Source organism: Pholis gunnellus, assembly GCF_910591455.1.
Source record: "Pholis gunnellus genome assembly, chromosome: 8".
Taxonomy (NCBI): Eukaryota; Metazoa; Chordata; class Actinopteri; order Perciformes; family Pholidae; genus Pholis; species Pholis gunnellus.
The window spans coordinates 22,646,813-22,662,027 of record NC_136534.1 but is presented as its reverse complement, the minus strand read 5'-3'; the positions used below and the strand labels follow the sequence as shown (position 1 = coordinate 22,662,027).

At 44.3% G+C, this 15,215-nt stretch overlaps 1 protein-coding gene across 1 annotated transcript in view; it reads left to right on the top strand.

Annotated features, from left to right (window-relative positions):
* The first annotated feature begins 222 nt into the window (after positions 1-222).
* The window catches only part of mtmr11 (myotubularin related protein 11), a 28,013-nt gene continuing 13,020 nt past the window's right edge, over positions 223-15,215 (top strand). Inside the window, exons 1-6 of the mRNA XM_079164338.1 lie at positions 223-447; positions 6,809-6,878; positions 12,989-13,125; positions 13,248-13,317; positions 14,052-14,191; positions 14,678-14,762. Coding sequence (XP_079020464.1) covers positions 391-447; positions 6,809-6,878; positions 12,989-13,125; positions 13,248-13,317; positions 14,052-14,191; positions 14,678-14,762 — 559 coding nt within the window. The 5' untranslated portion in view covers positions 223-390. The remainder of the gene's footprint in view (positions 448-6,808; positions 6,879-12,988; positions 13,126-13,247; positions 13,318-14,051; positions 14,192-14,677; positions 14,763-15,215) is intronic.

The following is a 15,215-nucleotide window of genomic DNA, read 5'->3' as shown; positions in this document are numbered from 1 at the left end:
TTTAAGAAGCTCCACCGCTGCACTTAGCGTCTTTCTTTTTTTTCCCACTATGGCGAACGGATAAACAAACAGAGCCCGATGGGTGGGAAAAACAGCAGTAACGGTGCACGCAGCTCCTCGGTGGTGACTAACTCACACCAGTTAGGAGCAGTCCGGTGACTGGTGGTGGTGGTGGTGGTGGTGTGGGGGGTTTCTGTCAGTGCGAAACAGCAGATGAAAAAAGCGACAATAGTTTGCTTGTGCACACTGAACACCTCGTTTGCAGCAGCCGGTGAAACGTTACCGGACTCTGGACCCTTTCTGACGGCTTCTCTCTGCTAACACAGCGACCGTTCCTTTTATAATATCCATTTATTTTCGTTTACATTGAGTTGAATTATCGTGAAAAAAATGTTGACAGGATCTAAAACCACGTTCAAAGTGAGACAAATGCTCCCAGACATCAAGGTAAGGTCCCAATCTAAGGTATTCAAAACTTGAGTATTTTTTTTTTTTTTACTTTACCAGTCTTAGTCACAGCATATGCCAATGTCTAAGCATTTTAAAATGTATATTTCCCTATGTGTTTTAATAGTAATTGAACCCTTATATTCCTTCATCTTCTCCGTTCTGGGACTTGCCACTGGCTTCAGTGTGAGCAGTTTAGGTTATTTACGGTAATTTTCAGTTTGAGTTCTGTCTATATGTGTCTTTCACAACAGTCAACATTGCTTTAGAGGTACATATCAACAGTCCTCATGTGGATTTAACACCAGGAAGCAGGAAACACCGGCCATCGTTCAGAGCTGTAGACGTTCAGGTATAGTTCTGCAGCCTGGCTGGATCAGAAACTGTGAATCTGGTCTCCTGTTTCAGGCTGCAAAGGGCTGCTTCTCCCTTCTGTCTGGAGAACAGGGGGATGCATAATTAGGGTACCTAATGTGGCTGTGTTTGGCTGCTTGCCTTATTAAAGACCAATGAAGTGGTGGCTAATCTTAATCACTTCTCCTGGCAGAGGTGTGGGGGGGGTGTTGTGCAGACGATCATCAGTGAACAGCTGCAGCCTCCCATGGGGCTGTAATGAATTGAAACATCCCTGCATTTCAAGTGATCAGTAAGATACTGCCCCAGTTTTTGGAGCACCTGAGAGGATGGAGGTTAGGAGGACTTATCCAGTGTGACAGACGGCACAAAGCAGTGAGTACGCGCAGCGTGGACGTGCTCGCTCCTCTGGGAAACAGTCCCTTTGTGTTGCCTTTCTGTCTCTCCCTGGTTATTTTCAGCAGCCCGCGGGGGGAAACGGTAACAGATGCCTCTTTAGTCTGCCTTCGGGCGAGGCTTGCATGTGGAGTGTGGGGGACGTGCCCCGCACAACATCTGGCTGTCGCCATGGAGACAGCAGTTGGGGAGGTATAGAGGCCGCTTTTTTGAATTTGATTAAGACGAGCATCCCCCCCCCCCCCCCCCCCCCCCCAAACCAAAGGAATCCCATGTGTCCAACGTATGAGAATGTGGCCGGGCCTGAGATATGGTAATGTAGAGTAGTAGGCTGTGTGGAATATATGCACAGGCCACCCACACACACACACACACGCTGTGGGTTTCACTTCCATCAGCATGTGTTAGGACTGCATTAGAAAACTGAATCCAACACACTGGGCTGAATTTGAGCCAGATGGCTTTGCAGTTTGCGTGCACTGAAGCATCTTCTCTTCTTTTAATACCCGGGGCATTTTTGGATGGCACAGATTATGACAGAGCTGTAGCCAAATCATTGTTTAGTTAGTGGATTACTTTCTTGATTAATTAATTAAGTATTTGTTGAACAATGAAGGTAAAAAGAATAGTGCAAAATGTCCGTCACAGTGTCTTAAAGCCACAGACATCTTTAATTTGCTCAGTTTGTATGACCAATGGTCCAAAAATCCAAAGGAATCTAGTTTGAAAACTTGAAATATGAACAAATAAGAACACACCAGTAGTACCCTCTACATAAGGATGCTGAGGCCTGCATCACAGCAGGCTTATTCTGTCTTCTTTTGGCTGCGCCGATCCCCTTGAGTTCACTCTATCTGCATCTCCCAGCCAGCTTTGAAGCAGACGACATGAAAGGCACAAAGCTCCACAGAAGCAAAAAGAAATGCCAGAGGAATGATCATCTGAGCTCTATTGAGAGCGGCTGAAGATCCGAGCCCGATAGGAGTGGGTCAAAAGCAGTACAGTCGCCCACACCCGCTCCCACAGGACCCAGACGTCACATTCGCTGCGAGCCCGTTGAGCTGCCGAAGGCCTCCGCTGCTTAAACAGAGCCCAACAATGGGCCCCTCTTAATGGCGGAGCAGATTTATGGTCCCCCGTTTAGAGGGTGTATCGATCTGGCGTTCGGTGATAATTAACCAGATGCACTATTCAGTCGCCAAAGGGCTGAGAGGCTAATAAGTCCTTTGTCTGTTTGGAGTGTGTGTAATGGCTCTGATAGTCTTAACTCGTGGGAACTGAGCCGTCAGACTGGAGGTGACCGTCGAAAAACATTTCATACGAGTCGAGAGCCACCAAGGATACAGTAGCAGACGCTGACATTTACAGTGATGTACTGTTAGTGAGACTGTAAGAGGTTTAGAGATGCTCGTGTGATAGCCATGCTTTTGACGTGGCTCTGAAGATTGCATTGTCAGTCAGTGAGTCCATCACTATTTAAACGTTTGGAACAGATATCTATGGTTCCCGCTCCCAGAGGATGAACCCTATTGACTTTGGTGATCCTCTGACTTTTCATCTGGCGCCGCTATGAGGTTGACGCGTGAGGTTTTGATTGAAATGTCTCAACAACAAATGGATTTTGGTCGTGAGGATTTTCTAATCCCCGATTCCGACCCGATGCCTTTAATTTTGGGTATTTGGTATACGGAGTTCGATGCATTTACCTAAATGTTGATTTAAATATGTATCTGACACGTGTAGCCTTTCAAACTGGCTTTACTTTGTGTTCATCGTATTTTAAGAAAATATTAGCATGCTAACATTTGCGTGCACTCGTCATGGTCAACATTACGATGCTAAACATCGGTATGTTAGCATTGTCATTGTGAGCATGATAGCATGCTGATATCTGTTAGCATGTAGGCTAACGTACCGCTGTGTCTCAGAACAGCGTCACACAGGTTGAATACTCTTAGTCCGGTCAAACTACAATCCTCCTTTTTAGTATGAAAACACTGCTGTGTTTGGCTTCATATGACCATTGAACCTTCCTGTACAGACTGTACAACCATCAAGCGCACAAACACATGTTTGACTAAACAGTTGAGCATTAAGAGGAGGGGATAATGAAGACGCAACTGTGTTATGAGAACATTAACAGCAAATCATCCAGCAGGGATACCACTAAAAGAGCCATTAATGATCTGTTTGTTGTGCGTCTGGAAGTCTAGACTGATGCTGTTATGATGAAGGTGAGACTAAGATGAGAATGCAGACACGGCGGTAAATATTCCCTCGTTTTCAGGCTTTCATGAGATTTCAGAATAAAACGTTACAACAAGCAGAGCTGTGCTGATTTGCGGGAGGCTTTTTGCAGAGAAATGGGTTAAAAGCTTGATATTCACTATCGTGAGATGCAGAAATTCTCTCATTAAATATTAACCGACTGAATTCCCAGTTCATGAAACATTGATTGATATTTCACCCTATATGTCGGAATCTGTTTCTGTCATTTCTGTCATATTGAGGCCAAAATGCAGCTTTTACTGTTGTTTTTTTATGCGCTAGTATATTTCCACCGAGGACCTTTTACGTCCTTTAGCTATGCCCTTGTGGTTTTGCGCTCAGTGCATTAATACATTTGAGATCAGGTCCTCTTGTTTCTATAAAGTATATTATTGCAGGTCTGCTTCTAGAGGAAAGACACGGTGACGTTCTCGGTCCATTTTCTTTCTGCAGACAAAAAATAGATCTCATGTTATTCTGAAAGGAAGAAGAGGAAACACTTCAAAGTGAGCCACTTTTAGCTAAACTACATCATGTGCTCGTTCTCCTTCCAAGCCAGTTCACAATGCCATATGAATGTTCATGTGAGGGAATGAAAAGCACAACACGAGCGAATGGGGGTTGTGACTCTTTTCAGCACAGGGAGCTGTGGCTAAAAGCTAATGCGTATTTTACCAGCCCACGAGCGAAGCACATCACAAGAGAGGCTTTTAAAAGACTCTTGGATTGTTCCTCTCAACAACGGATGTGTACAGTGTGTTTTGAGATGGTACTGGTATCTATATAAATAATTCAGTGTTTGCTTGGAATTGAAAATCCTATCCTGTAGACCAAATATACAGGAATCATAAGGCTGTACGCTTGCCTTTTGTATTAGATTAAATGTTATAATTAGGTTACGATTATCATGAATAATACAAACATTCAGGCTTCCTCGTGTGGCTCAAAGGTGTGCTGCAGATGTAAGAGACAGCGGCCATAATAAAATGTCCTGCTACGCAGTCTTTGGGAATGACTTGGCTGGTACAGATTTTTGTCCAAAGAGGTGGCATTGCGTTGTTGTCAGTTGTCCCACGTAAAATACGTTTTGAGAATGACATGCGAGTTGGGATTGTATTCTTCTAGTGTTCCTCCAAAACTCCCAATCTCCCCTCGTGAGTTGTGTTAAGGAGAGAGAAGTGTGTTCCAGTCACAGGAACAAGCCCCACTTCAGTGCACTGCAGAAGTCTGGCCGCAGTAGCAAAGGGGAAGCCATGAGCAATGGAAAACTGCTGTCCCCGAGGATGAAGGGAGGGAGCAGAGCAGGGCAAAAGTGGGGCAGAGAGGGAGCACGGGGGGAGGAGAGAGAGAGAGAGAGAGAGAGAGAGAGGCAATGGAAGTGATAGAGTGGGGACGCTGAAGCTACAGCAAAAGGGAAATGTCAGCCTAAACACGTCTCTGGAAATGTGTTTTTTGAGTGATACGTGACTCACAGCTGAAGGCCTTACTTTAGCTTAACGGCAAAATCATGCTTAGACATCTCATTCCCATTTTCCTTATCTGTGTTGCCCGTTTCACCTCCGTTGTGCAAAACCTGCGAGTGAGGAAGAATGCCTGTAATTCACATAATTATGCATTTGCTGTTCTGTTCGCAAATCAATTTCTTTGCTAGTTTAACCGAGGGAGCTCCACTCACATTATGTACATAGCCCAGTCTGCGGCGCAGTGCCAGCAGAACTTCACCTTGTGAGTTCACTCGCCTCACGAAACCTTGAGGCCCAACGTCTTGCCAGTCTTGACAACCTCCAGAGGACAGATCTAAGACACACGTCTGAATAGCCTCTGATGTTCTTAAAAAGGGGAGGTGAGGAATTCAGCTGCTGTGGGTGTTGATGGAGAGACTGAGGCAAAAAAACATTTTAAGGCCAGATGGAAAATGAACAATGCTCTGGCAAGCAGAAAGTAAGCCTTGTAAAATGTTAGGGTCCTGCTGTATAATCAAAAATGGCTTGTTTTTCTCCAGCGGTTTTTAACAGAGCTTTTCATTTGGTCAGTGAAACAGTTGGAACTACAGCCATATTTTAAATATACGTCCGGGTGAACTCCAAGCTATTGGATAATACTTGTAGTTTTATTACAGATGTTTAGTTTAGTTTTAGAGCACGGAGCAGATGACATTAGCAATGGTTTTCTTTGGCAGTTTACAAAGTAGTCTAATAAACATTTGTATTTTTAGAAACAAATGTGGTAAATATATGTTTAGTTAACGGTTTAGAGCATATGTATTAAAATATTGCTTCATATTGCAAAACCTCAAGAAAACATCACAACACCATCAGAAGCAAACTGAAGAACCGGCGCTCTCACTCACAAACACACCCAGCTATGAATAAGTGTGATTTTTTTTTCTAGCTTTTCAAAGAGCAAAGGTTCTCTTTGTTCAATGTTTTTTTTATGGGGGGGGCCGTAAGCTTAGAGTGTCAGGTTTTCATGAGCAGGCTGCTAACACAGAACTCACCGTACTGCAAACCTGTTAGCACATCGGCGACTGAGTGGATTCATTGTTATTGTTCACGCATCCTTGCTGACTCGCAGAAATCCCGGCTGCTTTGCGACGGAGCTGTAAACGAAACTATGATTAATAGTTTCACTGCGGGCGGGAACTCAAGACAGGATTGCTGAGGGAGACGTTTTAGGACTCCACGATGTATAGTTTTCTGGGATGTCAACTTGGTGGCCCTCACTCTATTTCTGCACTTGCGTGTTCACCACCTGTATAATCACAGCGTCCGCTCACGCTGCAGGCCTTTTGGCGCATTATGGGATTTGAAGCCGATAAATGTAAATGGCCTTCACAAGAAGGGGGGGGGGGGGGTTGGTAACGCAGTTAATTGGAAGCATATGTGCTCGTGAGCTGCAGTCTGAGTATAGAAACCTCTGTGGCTGTGACTGCGGGGTTGGACTTCTGGCTTCTGAGGCTCCGTGACTATTATAGAAAGCGGGAACAATCATCAAAATGGAAAATAAGAATCGTGGAGCGTTGTGTGGTTGGCTTTCTTTCTTTGTCTGAAATGAACACGAGTCCATTGAGACCAGCCAGACTTTGATGAGAGAGGCAGCCAGAGCCATGAATTAAATCCAATCAATGAGACCGAAGATGACATACGGTGCGCTCCGTGTGTTGAGTGCGTTCTGTTTATCCCTTGACTAAACAATTTAAACTCACTCAGGACAAGAAAGGAAATAAGCAATAAGCTTCCCTAGATGTCGAAACTATTCCTTTTTAAGCACACGGCATCTATTGTCTACAGTGATGTGTAAAATAAAGATGAAACCATGCTAACGTCTGCTGTTTCTCTTACAGGAGAGGATGCTGAGTCAAAGTGGCGGCCACGCAAGGAGTCGAGATGTGTTTGGGCTACGCTGCCTACCGGGTAGGATTGTGCTTTTAAACGTGCTACTGTGTACTTCCTAAACGTCTGCTTCTGAGACCCGTCTTGGATCGATCTATAATTCAAGCTACTGTAACAATGAAGAGTTTGCAAATGACCATTGCAGCTAGTCGGACACAAGAAATGTATAAATGTACAAAACAATATGACACCTCGCAACACAAACTTCAAGTGACACCTGCCACGCTGCTCTGGGATCAGATGAAATATCAACACGCCGTGTTATTGAGGCAATAAAACTGCTACAGCATTCATTGTTCTCTGAGGTTTGAAATCTCCGTATTGCACTTGTAGCCACACCTGGACCAGGAATGTCACAGGCTTTGCCTTTTGGGATGGGGTTTGTGTGTGTGGCTAAGATCAAAAAGTCTTGTAGCTTTATTGCAGAATGGAAAATGCTCTGATGTCAACGGCATGACATTATAATCAGCAGCTAAAGGTGATTACGCCACTACGACTCTTTAATATAAGGAAGTGTTGTGTATTCACTGTATGCCAGAAGTAGTCGATTCGTTTATTCACTTTGTAATAACGAGTGACAGTTGTGGTGAATTACTGGCTGGCCTCTGTTCTTGCAGCTCACCATCCTGCGACCCTCTGGGTGACCTAACTGAAACTTTGTTAAGTCCCGCCCCTTGAATGCAGACCAGCCAATCGTAGCGTAGCAGCAATAGTGATACTCGTTACGAGAGATTGGAAGGAGGTATCTAAGTTTCTCAAACGTTACGTTTCTACTTAAATACCTGTGGAGCTAATATTGCACATCATTAACTAGAGTTAGCACGTCTATGCTACGCTAGCTACACCGTATGTATACACTGCTTTGTAATGACTGTAACAGTGACATTTACATAAACAGTGTTGGTTCCTAAACTTCATTGTCTTCTGTCTCGATCGCCAGGTGATGTGGAGGTTCACTTTAACACCGTGATCTGTACGCTTTAGCTTTAGCTTCTATCTTTATCTTTTTTATCCTGTTTTTGCTGCTGAATCAGTTTAATATCCAGGATGCATCCTTCAGTGGAAACCCTTCTGTCTGCTGCTCTCTGCTAGTGACAGTGTGGGCTCCATGGTGGCTCTGACAGCTTGTCGGAGTAGCAGCTGGGGGGGACGGGCTTAGCTAAGCGATATAACCACCCTCTGCAGTAGTGATCCAGATAGTTTAGCCAGAGGTGGACCCTCCTAACCCAAGTGATGATCTGCTGGTTGGTGCAGGGCCACGGGAAATCTTTGCTGCTGCAGTCTAAGTTTCTTCCCCCGCCCTGCCTTGCTCATATTCCTGTGTCAGCAACACCCAGCTGGAGCTTTTTATAAGAATGGCAGCAGACCAGAGGGGCTGAGACGAGCTAATCTTTAACGCTGCGTATCAGCAGTTACTCACGACACACCGTGTGTGTGTGTGTGTGTGTGTGTGTGTGTGTGTGTGTGTGTGTGTGTGTGTGTGTGTGTGTGTGTGTGTGTGTGTGTGTGTGTGTGTGTGTGTGTGTGTGTGTGTGTGTGGTGGGCCTCAGCCCGTCACCTTATGACTGATGTCTCTTTAGTCACACATCATCTTCTTTTTTCTGTTGTCCACTCGTATTTCATTTTATGTTTTTTTCCTCTTAGTTTTTTGTAATAAAAGGATCTCGTGACCTTTCTCTCACAAACACACACACACACACACACAAACACAGTTATACACCAACACTCACTCATGCATGCACACCTATTCTATACAAACACACACACGCTTCCTTCCTTATTTTCAATCACTTGGTCAGCTTAATTTGTTTTCCAGCAGTGTGTTATCATCAAATGTTTTCCAGACTCAGCTGATTCTTAACACACACACACACACACACACACACACACACACACACACAGATCCTATTCTTAGCTGTTAACATTTCACTGTGAAATGTTGACTCTCTTTACTTCACATTTTTCCCTCTGCTGGCTTTCAACTTCATCTCCAACAGCACCCTGCTGTTCACTTTTCTCTCTCTCACTCACTCACTCACTCACTCTCACTCTCACTCTCACTCTCACTCTCACTCTCGCCTCTCTCCCCCCCTCCCTCCATCCCTCCATTCCAGGCAGATTAGAAACACAGCTGTCTGTGAGAACCTGCTTTCTATTTAAGAGCGAGGGAAGAAGAAGAAGAAACATGTGTTGGCAGCATTGTTAAGTCTCTTCTTTTTGTTCTTCTCTTTTTCCATTGAGACAGAGGAGCTAAACTTATATAAATAGTCTGCTGTAAATGTAAAATATCATTTTTATTTTGGACATTTTTGTAAACCGATTCAGATTTCAGGCAGGGAATTCTATCCCTTGGCTCTGTGCAGCTTCTGCGGAGTAAGTGTTGAGACAATTTGTGAGAACAAGTTCACTTTGAGACACAAAGGAGTCGCGAGTCGGTGTTACCCCACCGAGTGGAAGGGCTCACATTGCACCCGTGGACGCTCTGTCTTCCTCCCTTTTCTCTTTCATGCACGTACTCTGCAGAAGGATGGATCATCTGTCCACGCTGCGTAAAAAAAAAGCTTTTGTAGCATGGTCCGGTAAATTAGGGAGGGCTGTAAAAAAATACAGGAACCTGTCTCAAGCTCGATCCACTGACAAGTTCAGAACAACCGCAGTAATCTCAAAATCAGAGATCCGTCTGCCGAAGTGGTCCCGTTGTCCCAGTAGTTAACGGGCAGTGCTCGGTGTCCAGCGTGCTCTCATGTGACACCGGCGACACAGGACCGCAGAAACCGAGCCGGCCTGCGGGAGGGCAAGCGGGTCAGCACAGCTCCGGCAGCCATAGGTAGATCATGTACCTTTTTTCAATGCTGCGAGTGGGGGAGGGGGTATACTGTCCACTCGCACACAATGCCAAGAGTCCAGGACCCCCTTCAGAGCAACTTCACAATCCCCTTTCTCCACAGTCTCATGTTACTGTGGGATTAAAGGGCCGTCAATCAGCTTTATGCCTTATGTTGATTGATGGACAAGAGGCCGGAGCGTCGATATTTGTGTACTGGGGTTTCCATCTTTAAATTGAAAAAGTATTAAATGCTCTTTAGTGGGATGACTTTGAATGGATGTGTTCCAGTTTATTATTATGACATATTGTTGTTTTAATGTTCATACATCTGGTTGGTCAACGATTACAGTGTGCATTCGTATGCATGGGCTAGACGTGTTTTGCGTTTGTTGTACATGACAAGCTGACCTAACTTCTCGTAGTCATTTAGAAATAGCTGAGCTTTCTTGTGTTGTGTTAAATATGAGGAAGACTCTAGGCTGGACTTTTCACTCATTGTTGTGACAATAACCTCATCAGCTGCTAGTTTGTCGAAACACCTGTAGATTCAACCCAGCGTGACCCATTCCCGGTCTTTCCTCGTCCTCCCGGTGGGTTGAGGAGGGCCGAGACCTTTCCGCTCTGCGTGCATGGCCGCGCTGAAGATGAGGAACAAATGTGGATGAAAACAAATAAAACTGAGACTGAGCGCATGTGGTTTCTAATCCCTCCCAGCTGTATTTGCTCAGGCGGGGTTCTTCAGGTCGCTCTCTCCTCATCACTGACCACAACGTCAACAGAAGCAGCTGAACCATTAAAGAGGAAACTCAAATTTAAACTTAATGTGGAAAAAAATATCCTTTAGCATGTAAGGAATGCAAACACTTTAATAAAATACTTTCTTGAACACATTCCTGACAAGTTCTAGACTTGGACTGTGTTCGTAATGGCATATTAATGTTTAACTACATACATACTGCAGTCTGCACACTTAATCTGCATACTGCATACTGCCGTGTTAAATATATTCTCTACAGTTCATTATAAATGTGAGCTCTTGCATTTTTTTTTACCCTTAACTGTGCCTTGGCGTCACTTGCCATATTCTGAATTTCATCCAACGATTAATAATTTAAACCCTCTGCCTTGCAGTCCGCCATCGGTCGGTCTGAAGAGCCGCGGAAATGCATTCTGGGGCGGTTGAGTATGTCCATTAAGCTCAAGTCTCATCTAGTATACATCTGGGGGTCTCTCGCCTCCACGAAATCCATATGAAATGCAGTCGGAAACGCACTAAATATCAATTTTACGTCATACTTAGTATGAATACTCAGTTAGTCTGCGATTTCAAACGGACCCAAACACGTTCTCAGTATTTAAATTGAATTGATTTCCTCCACTCGGCTTCCTCGAGGATTAGAGGTTAAAGAAGCTCCTGCGTTGGTAGAGCGTACACTGTTGCACTCCGTCTGTAGCTCTCCAGGAAGCACATAAAAATGTTTTATTTGAATAAAGGACAACAGTCTCGTAAAACACCTTCACTTTTACGGCTGACTCATTCTGGGCTGAACCACCTGCTAACACAAACTTCTTAAATCTCACCAAAGAGTGCAAACAGGCCCAGCAGCCTCTGCTCCCTGTCCCCCCCCCCCCCCCCCCTTCCAGCTCTTAAATCTGCACGCTACAGGAATGTTTTCGGCTCCGTTGCACCCTGGGGAGACATTAAAACGAGGCACGGAAAAGCCTCAGATTGTCCTTTTGAAAGACAACAAGGGTTCGCTTGTGTTCACTGTGACACTGAGCATCTCAAATCTCTAGATCACGTGCGCGTGCGCAGTCGGATTTAATTGATAAGTCCAGTCCGGGGGTTTTCATGCGTGGTTTGGAGGCTGAAGGGAATGAGCATAATCATAGAGCACGCCCTGAGATCTGAACTCCTCTTGTGCAATCAGCAAGTGATGGTGTTGGAAATAAAGGCTCCTCTTCCTCTTTCTCTCTCACGGCGTAAACAAGCGCTTCATGTTTTTCTGTTTACGCTTCAGTATGCCCACAAAAAAACATTCTTTTAGCGAAGTAGCCCAACTGCTAATCTGTCACGTTCAGTTTTAAGGACCGAGCTAGTTCCTTCCACATGTGCAGTGAAGGAATTTTGTGTTTCCCTCTGAATGTTTTTAGTTTTTTTTTCATGGTCTTTTGAGCCAATATGAAAACATTTGCCTTACCATGTAACAAACGCTCCTCTTGTCGTTGACGAAAAGGCCGTTTTCTCCTCGCTACCCTAACCTGGACTCTGTTGCCATCGAAACCCACAGTCTAGCTGGCAAAGGCTTTGTATTCCTGCAGGAAACCGTCTGAAATGTGCTGTCTCACTGCTGTGTGTGTGTGTGTGTTTGTTTTTCCTTTTTTCTTTTGAAAGTGTTTGTTCACATCGTTTGTTTGTAAGAGAGTTCTCTGGGTGAAAAGTTTGTTTTTGGAGGCTTTTGTTCTGGAATTTCAGATTTCTTCTTCAACCTTCCTCTCCACTGAGGAATGTGGTTCCATCGCTCAATGTTCTGCTCGAGTACATATTTCAACATATCAAATTATTAAAACTGAAAACTGTATGTGTGCATGGGTAGACATTTCTCAAACTCTAGATGTTAATTGTAGAGATTTAAACTTTCATTTAAAGAAGCCTATACAGTAGATGATGCTCGAGTCATCAACCCTCATTGGCCTTTCCTTACACCAATTACCCAATTATTAAAATCTTTCACCAATTAACCAATTGATTGTATTTCTTATGCCATGCTGTTTTATAATAATTCTTTACTTTATACCTACAATAACTTCTTGTAGCTAAAATTGCCATGCAGGTGTCTTTGGGAGATATCTGCTGTACCTCACTATTTGCTTATTCACTCATATGTACATTTGCTAGTATTTACCAGCAAACATATTCGTGTAGTGTAACTCAGACGGAGTCACTGTCCTCTGTAAGCTGCTCTTCCTGCTCCTCCCGGTTCGTCCTCTGTGGCCTGAGGACTTACAACAATAAGCAGCAGCTTGACCTTTTTGTTTGAAGGTATTCGTTACACCCACTCCCAGTAGCTCCTTCAGTGAACGTCCACACGCTGCTGTTTGTTTCTCCGTTCACTTCCTGTTATGTATCCTCTGAAGAGGCCCCCCCCCCCCCCCCCCCCCCACCACCACCACCACCACCACCACCACCTATACACACTCGGTTATGTAATTGTATCTGACATGTACAAAACTACACTACCCGTATACGTTCCATCCTGTAACCTCTGCATTCCATCTCCCCCCCCCCCCCCCCCCCCACTAGGCGAGTGCGTGCTTCAGCGAGCCGTCATGGTGAGGAAGAAGCTGACTGCCAGGGAAGGAAGGGGTTGGGTGTCTGGGACCCTCTTCTGTACCCACTTCAGAGTGGCCTTTGTGCCCCAGGACAGTCCCAAACCCGACGTGAGTCCCTCTGTGCTGATTAAATACTCTTACTCATAGTCTATTAAGGTGTAATAATGTGGTGTCTGTTTTTTTTATTTGTTACAGTACATATTTATATTTCAATAACATTCATGTTGCAGGACAATGCAGATCCAGTGCTTTTAGGAGATCATGATGTGGCCTTGGCGTCCATAGAGAAGGTTGTGGTTGGTAAGTAAAACCTCAATGTATGCCCACATGTTTACTCCTGCTGGGGATCTGTTGCAACGACATATTGATATATTGACTTATATGTAACACTGTCTGATTGTGTCCAATCACAGACCAGTGTACTGTATCACATGCCGTCTGCTGTGCTACTGTTAATAATACAGCTAAAGACTATCAGATTGTATTAATCAGTACTTATGTTGCTTATAATGAAGATAAGAAGAAACTCACATGTTTTTCAGTTTGTGAAAATGGTTTTGATAAAATCTCCAGACCGAGTGCTTATCATTATCATTAACTTGGTTTGGATTAAAAAAGTTAAGATTTATTTCTTGGCTGATTTATTACCACAGCGGGTGACTCCACCACCGCTACCAATTATTACTACTAGAGAGGTGTTTACTGAGTGTTTACTGCATGTAAATAGTGTCTATTGCAGAAAACATGCATCAAAAATGGAATTTGATTCCTTTAGAATTTTAAGGTTTATAAAACTGGCATAATGGTGTTTTAATACAAGTAATAAGGACACTTCCCCATCATTACTAAACTGTAATTATGCAAAGTGAGATGTTTAAATAATGTGCAGGTTTCTGGCTCCCTTGTGAAGTTATTTTCAGTGGGGCCCACATACTGTGTACTATATTTAGCGTGTACTCCAGGTTTTCTTTTGGGGCTCTTGGCCTATTTGTCTGTTTAATGTTTAATTAGTCCCCCCCCCCTCTGTGTTGCAGTGGGCCCAAACAGGACCAAGCTGGTGACCCCAAACTCCTCCCTGAAGTTCACTCCAGAGGAGCTGGTGCTGTACTGCAAGGACCTGCAAGTCATCTGCTTCCTGTTCGACCGCCTCACTCCCGACGCACAAGTCATCGAGGTGAGTGCCCGTCCTCTGATTTAAGGCGTTTAATCTTCTCATTTTAAGCTTCCAACAGGCTTAAACACTGAACTTTTGTGTGCCCAGTCCAGAAACGGGTATTTGCAGACAACCACTGATGCTTTTCCCAGCCTTTAAAATACATGTTCTTCTTTTGAATCAAAGTCAGTTATCTGTGTGTTTTCAATGTGCCCTGTTTTCTTCCTTCTTATACACACTTTCCAAATTCTTCCCCTAGAGTTGTGTGCACCAGGGTTGGTAAATATTTGCGTGTGCCTGCATCTTTCGGGGTGTATGCGTATTGGCTTAGACGCGAGGCTCTGGTTACTGTCTTACCGTTCAGCAGTCACTTTCAGAGCCTAAAGACTTCTGCCCGGAGAAGGTGATCTGTACCGCACACCGCTGATCCGACTCCTGCGGGGCATCGATGTTGACAGCTGATGACCTTTGTCATGTTGACGGGCTCACTGTGGTTTCCCTCCTCAGATAACCTACACCATCGCCAAGACCTACCAGCCTCTGAAACCAGGGTCCGTTCTATCGTTCCAGAACGCTGCCCTGGGGAGTGTAGGTGAGTCCATGAATGCATTCAGCCTCATCTAGAAGCAGGCCTTCTCTCCCTGGCACCGGCACAGTAGCTCATCAGTCTGTCTATCATCCGGCAGCTGTGTTGAGTCATCAAGGACATAGAGGGGTACTTCAATATAGCGCACATGTTTTTTTTGGTTTTCATCCTTTTGCTTTGTTATACTAGACTCACAATATTAATAATGATATGCGACATAGAACAAATAGTCCTGCAGAGATATGTGGGAAATTAAATAATGTTTCAGGCACTATAGCCTTACGCGTGTGTCTGTTTGGATGCTTATGACACGAAAATGGCCGAAAGTATTTATCAGTAAGTCTGTCATTAATTTTTTTTTTTCGTGCATATTTCACAGTGATGAATATTCATAGAAATAACAGCTCTGTGAAAGTGAGAAATGCAGCACCAATGTGTCAGTCAATGATGTTTTTTCTC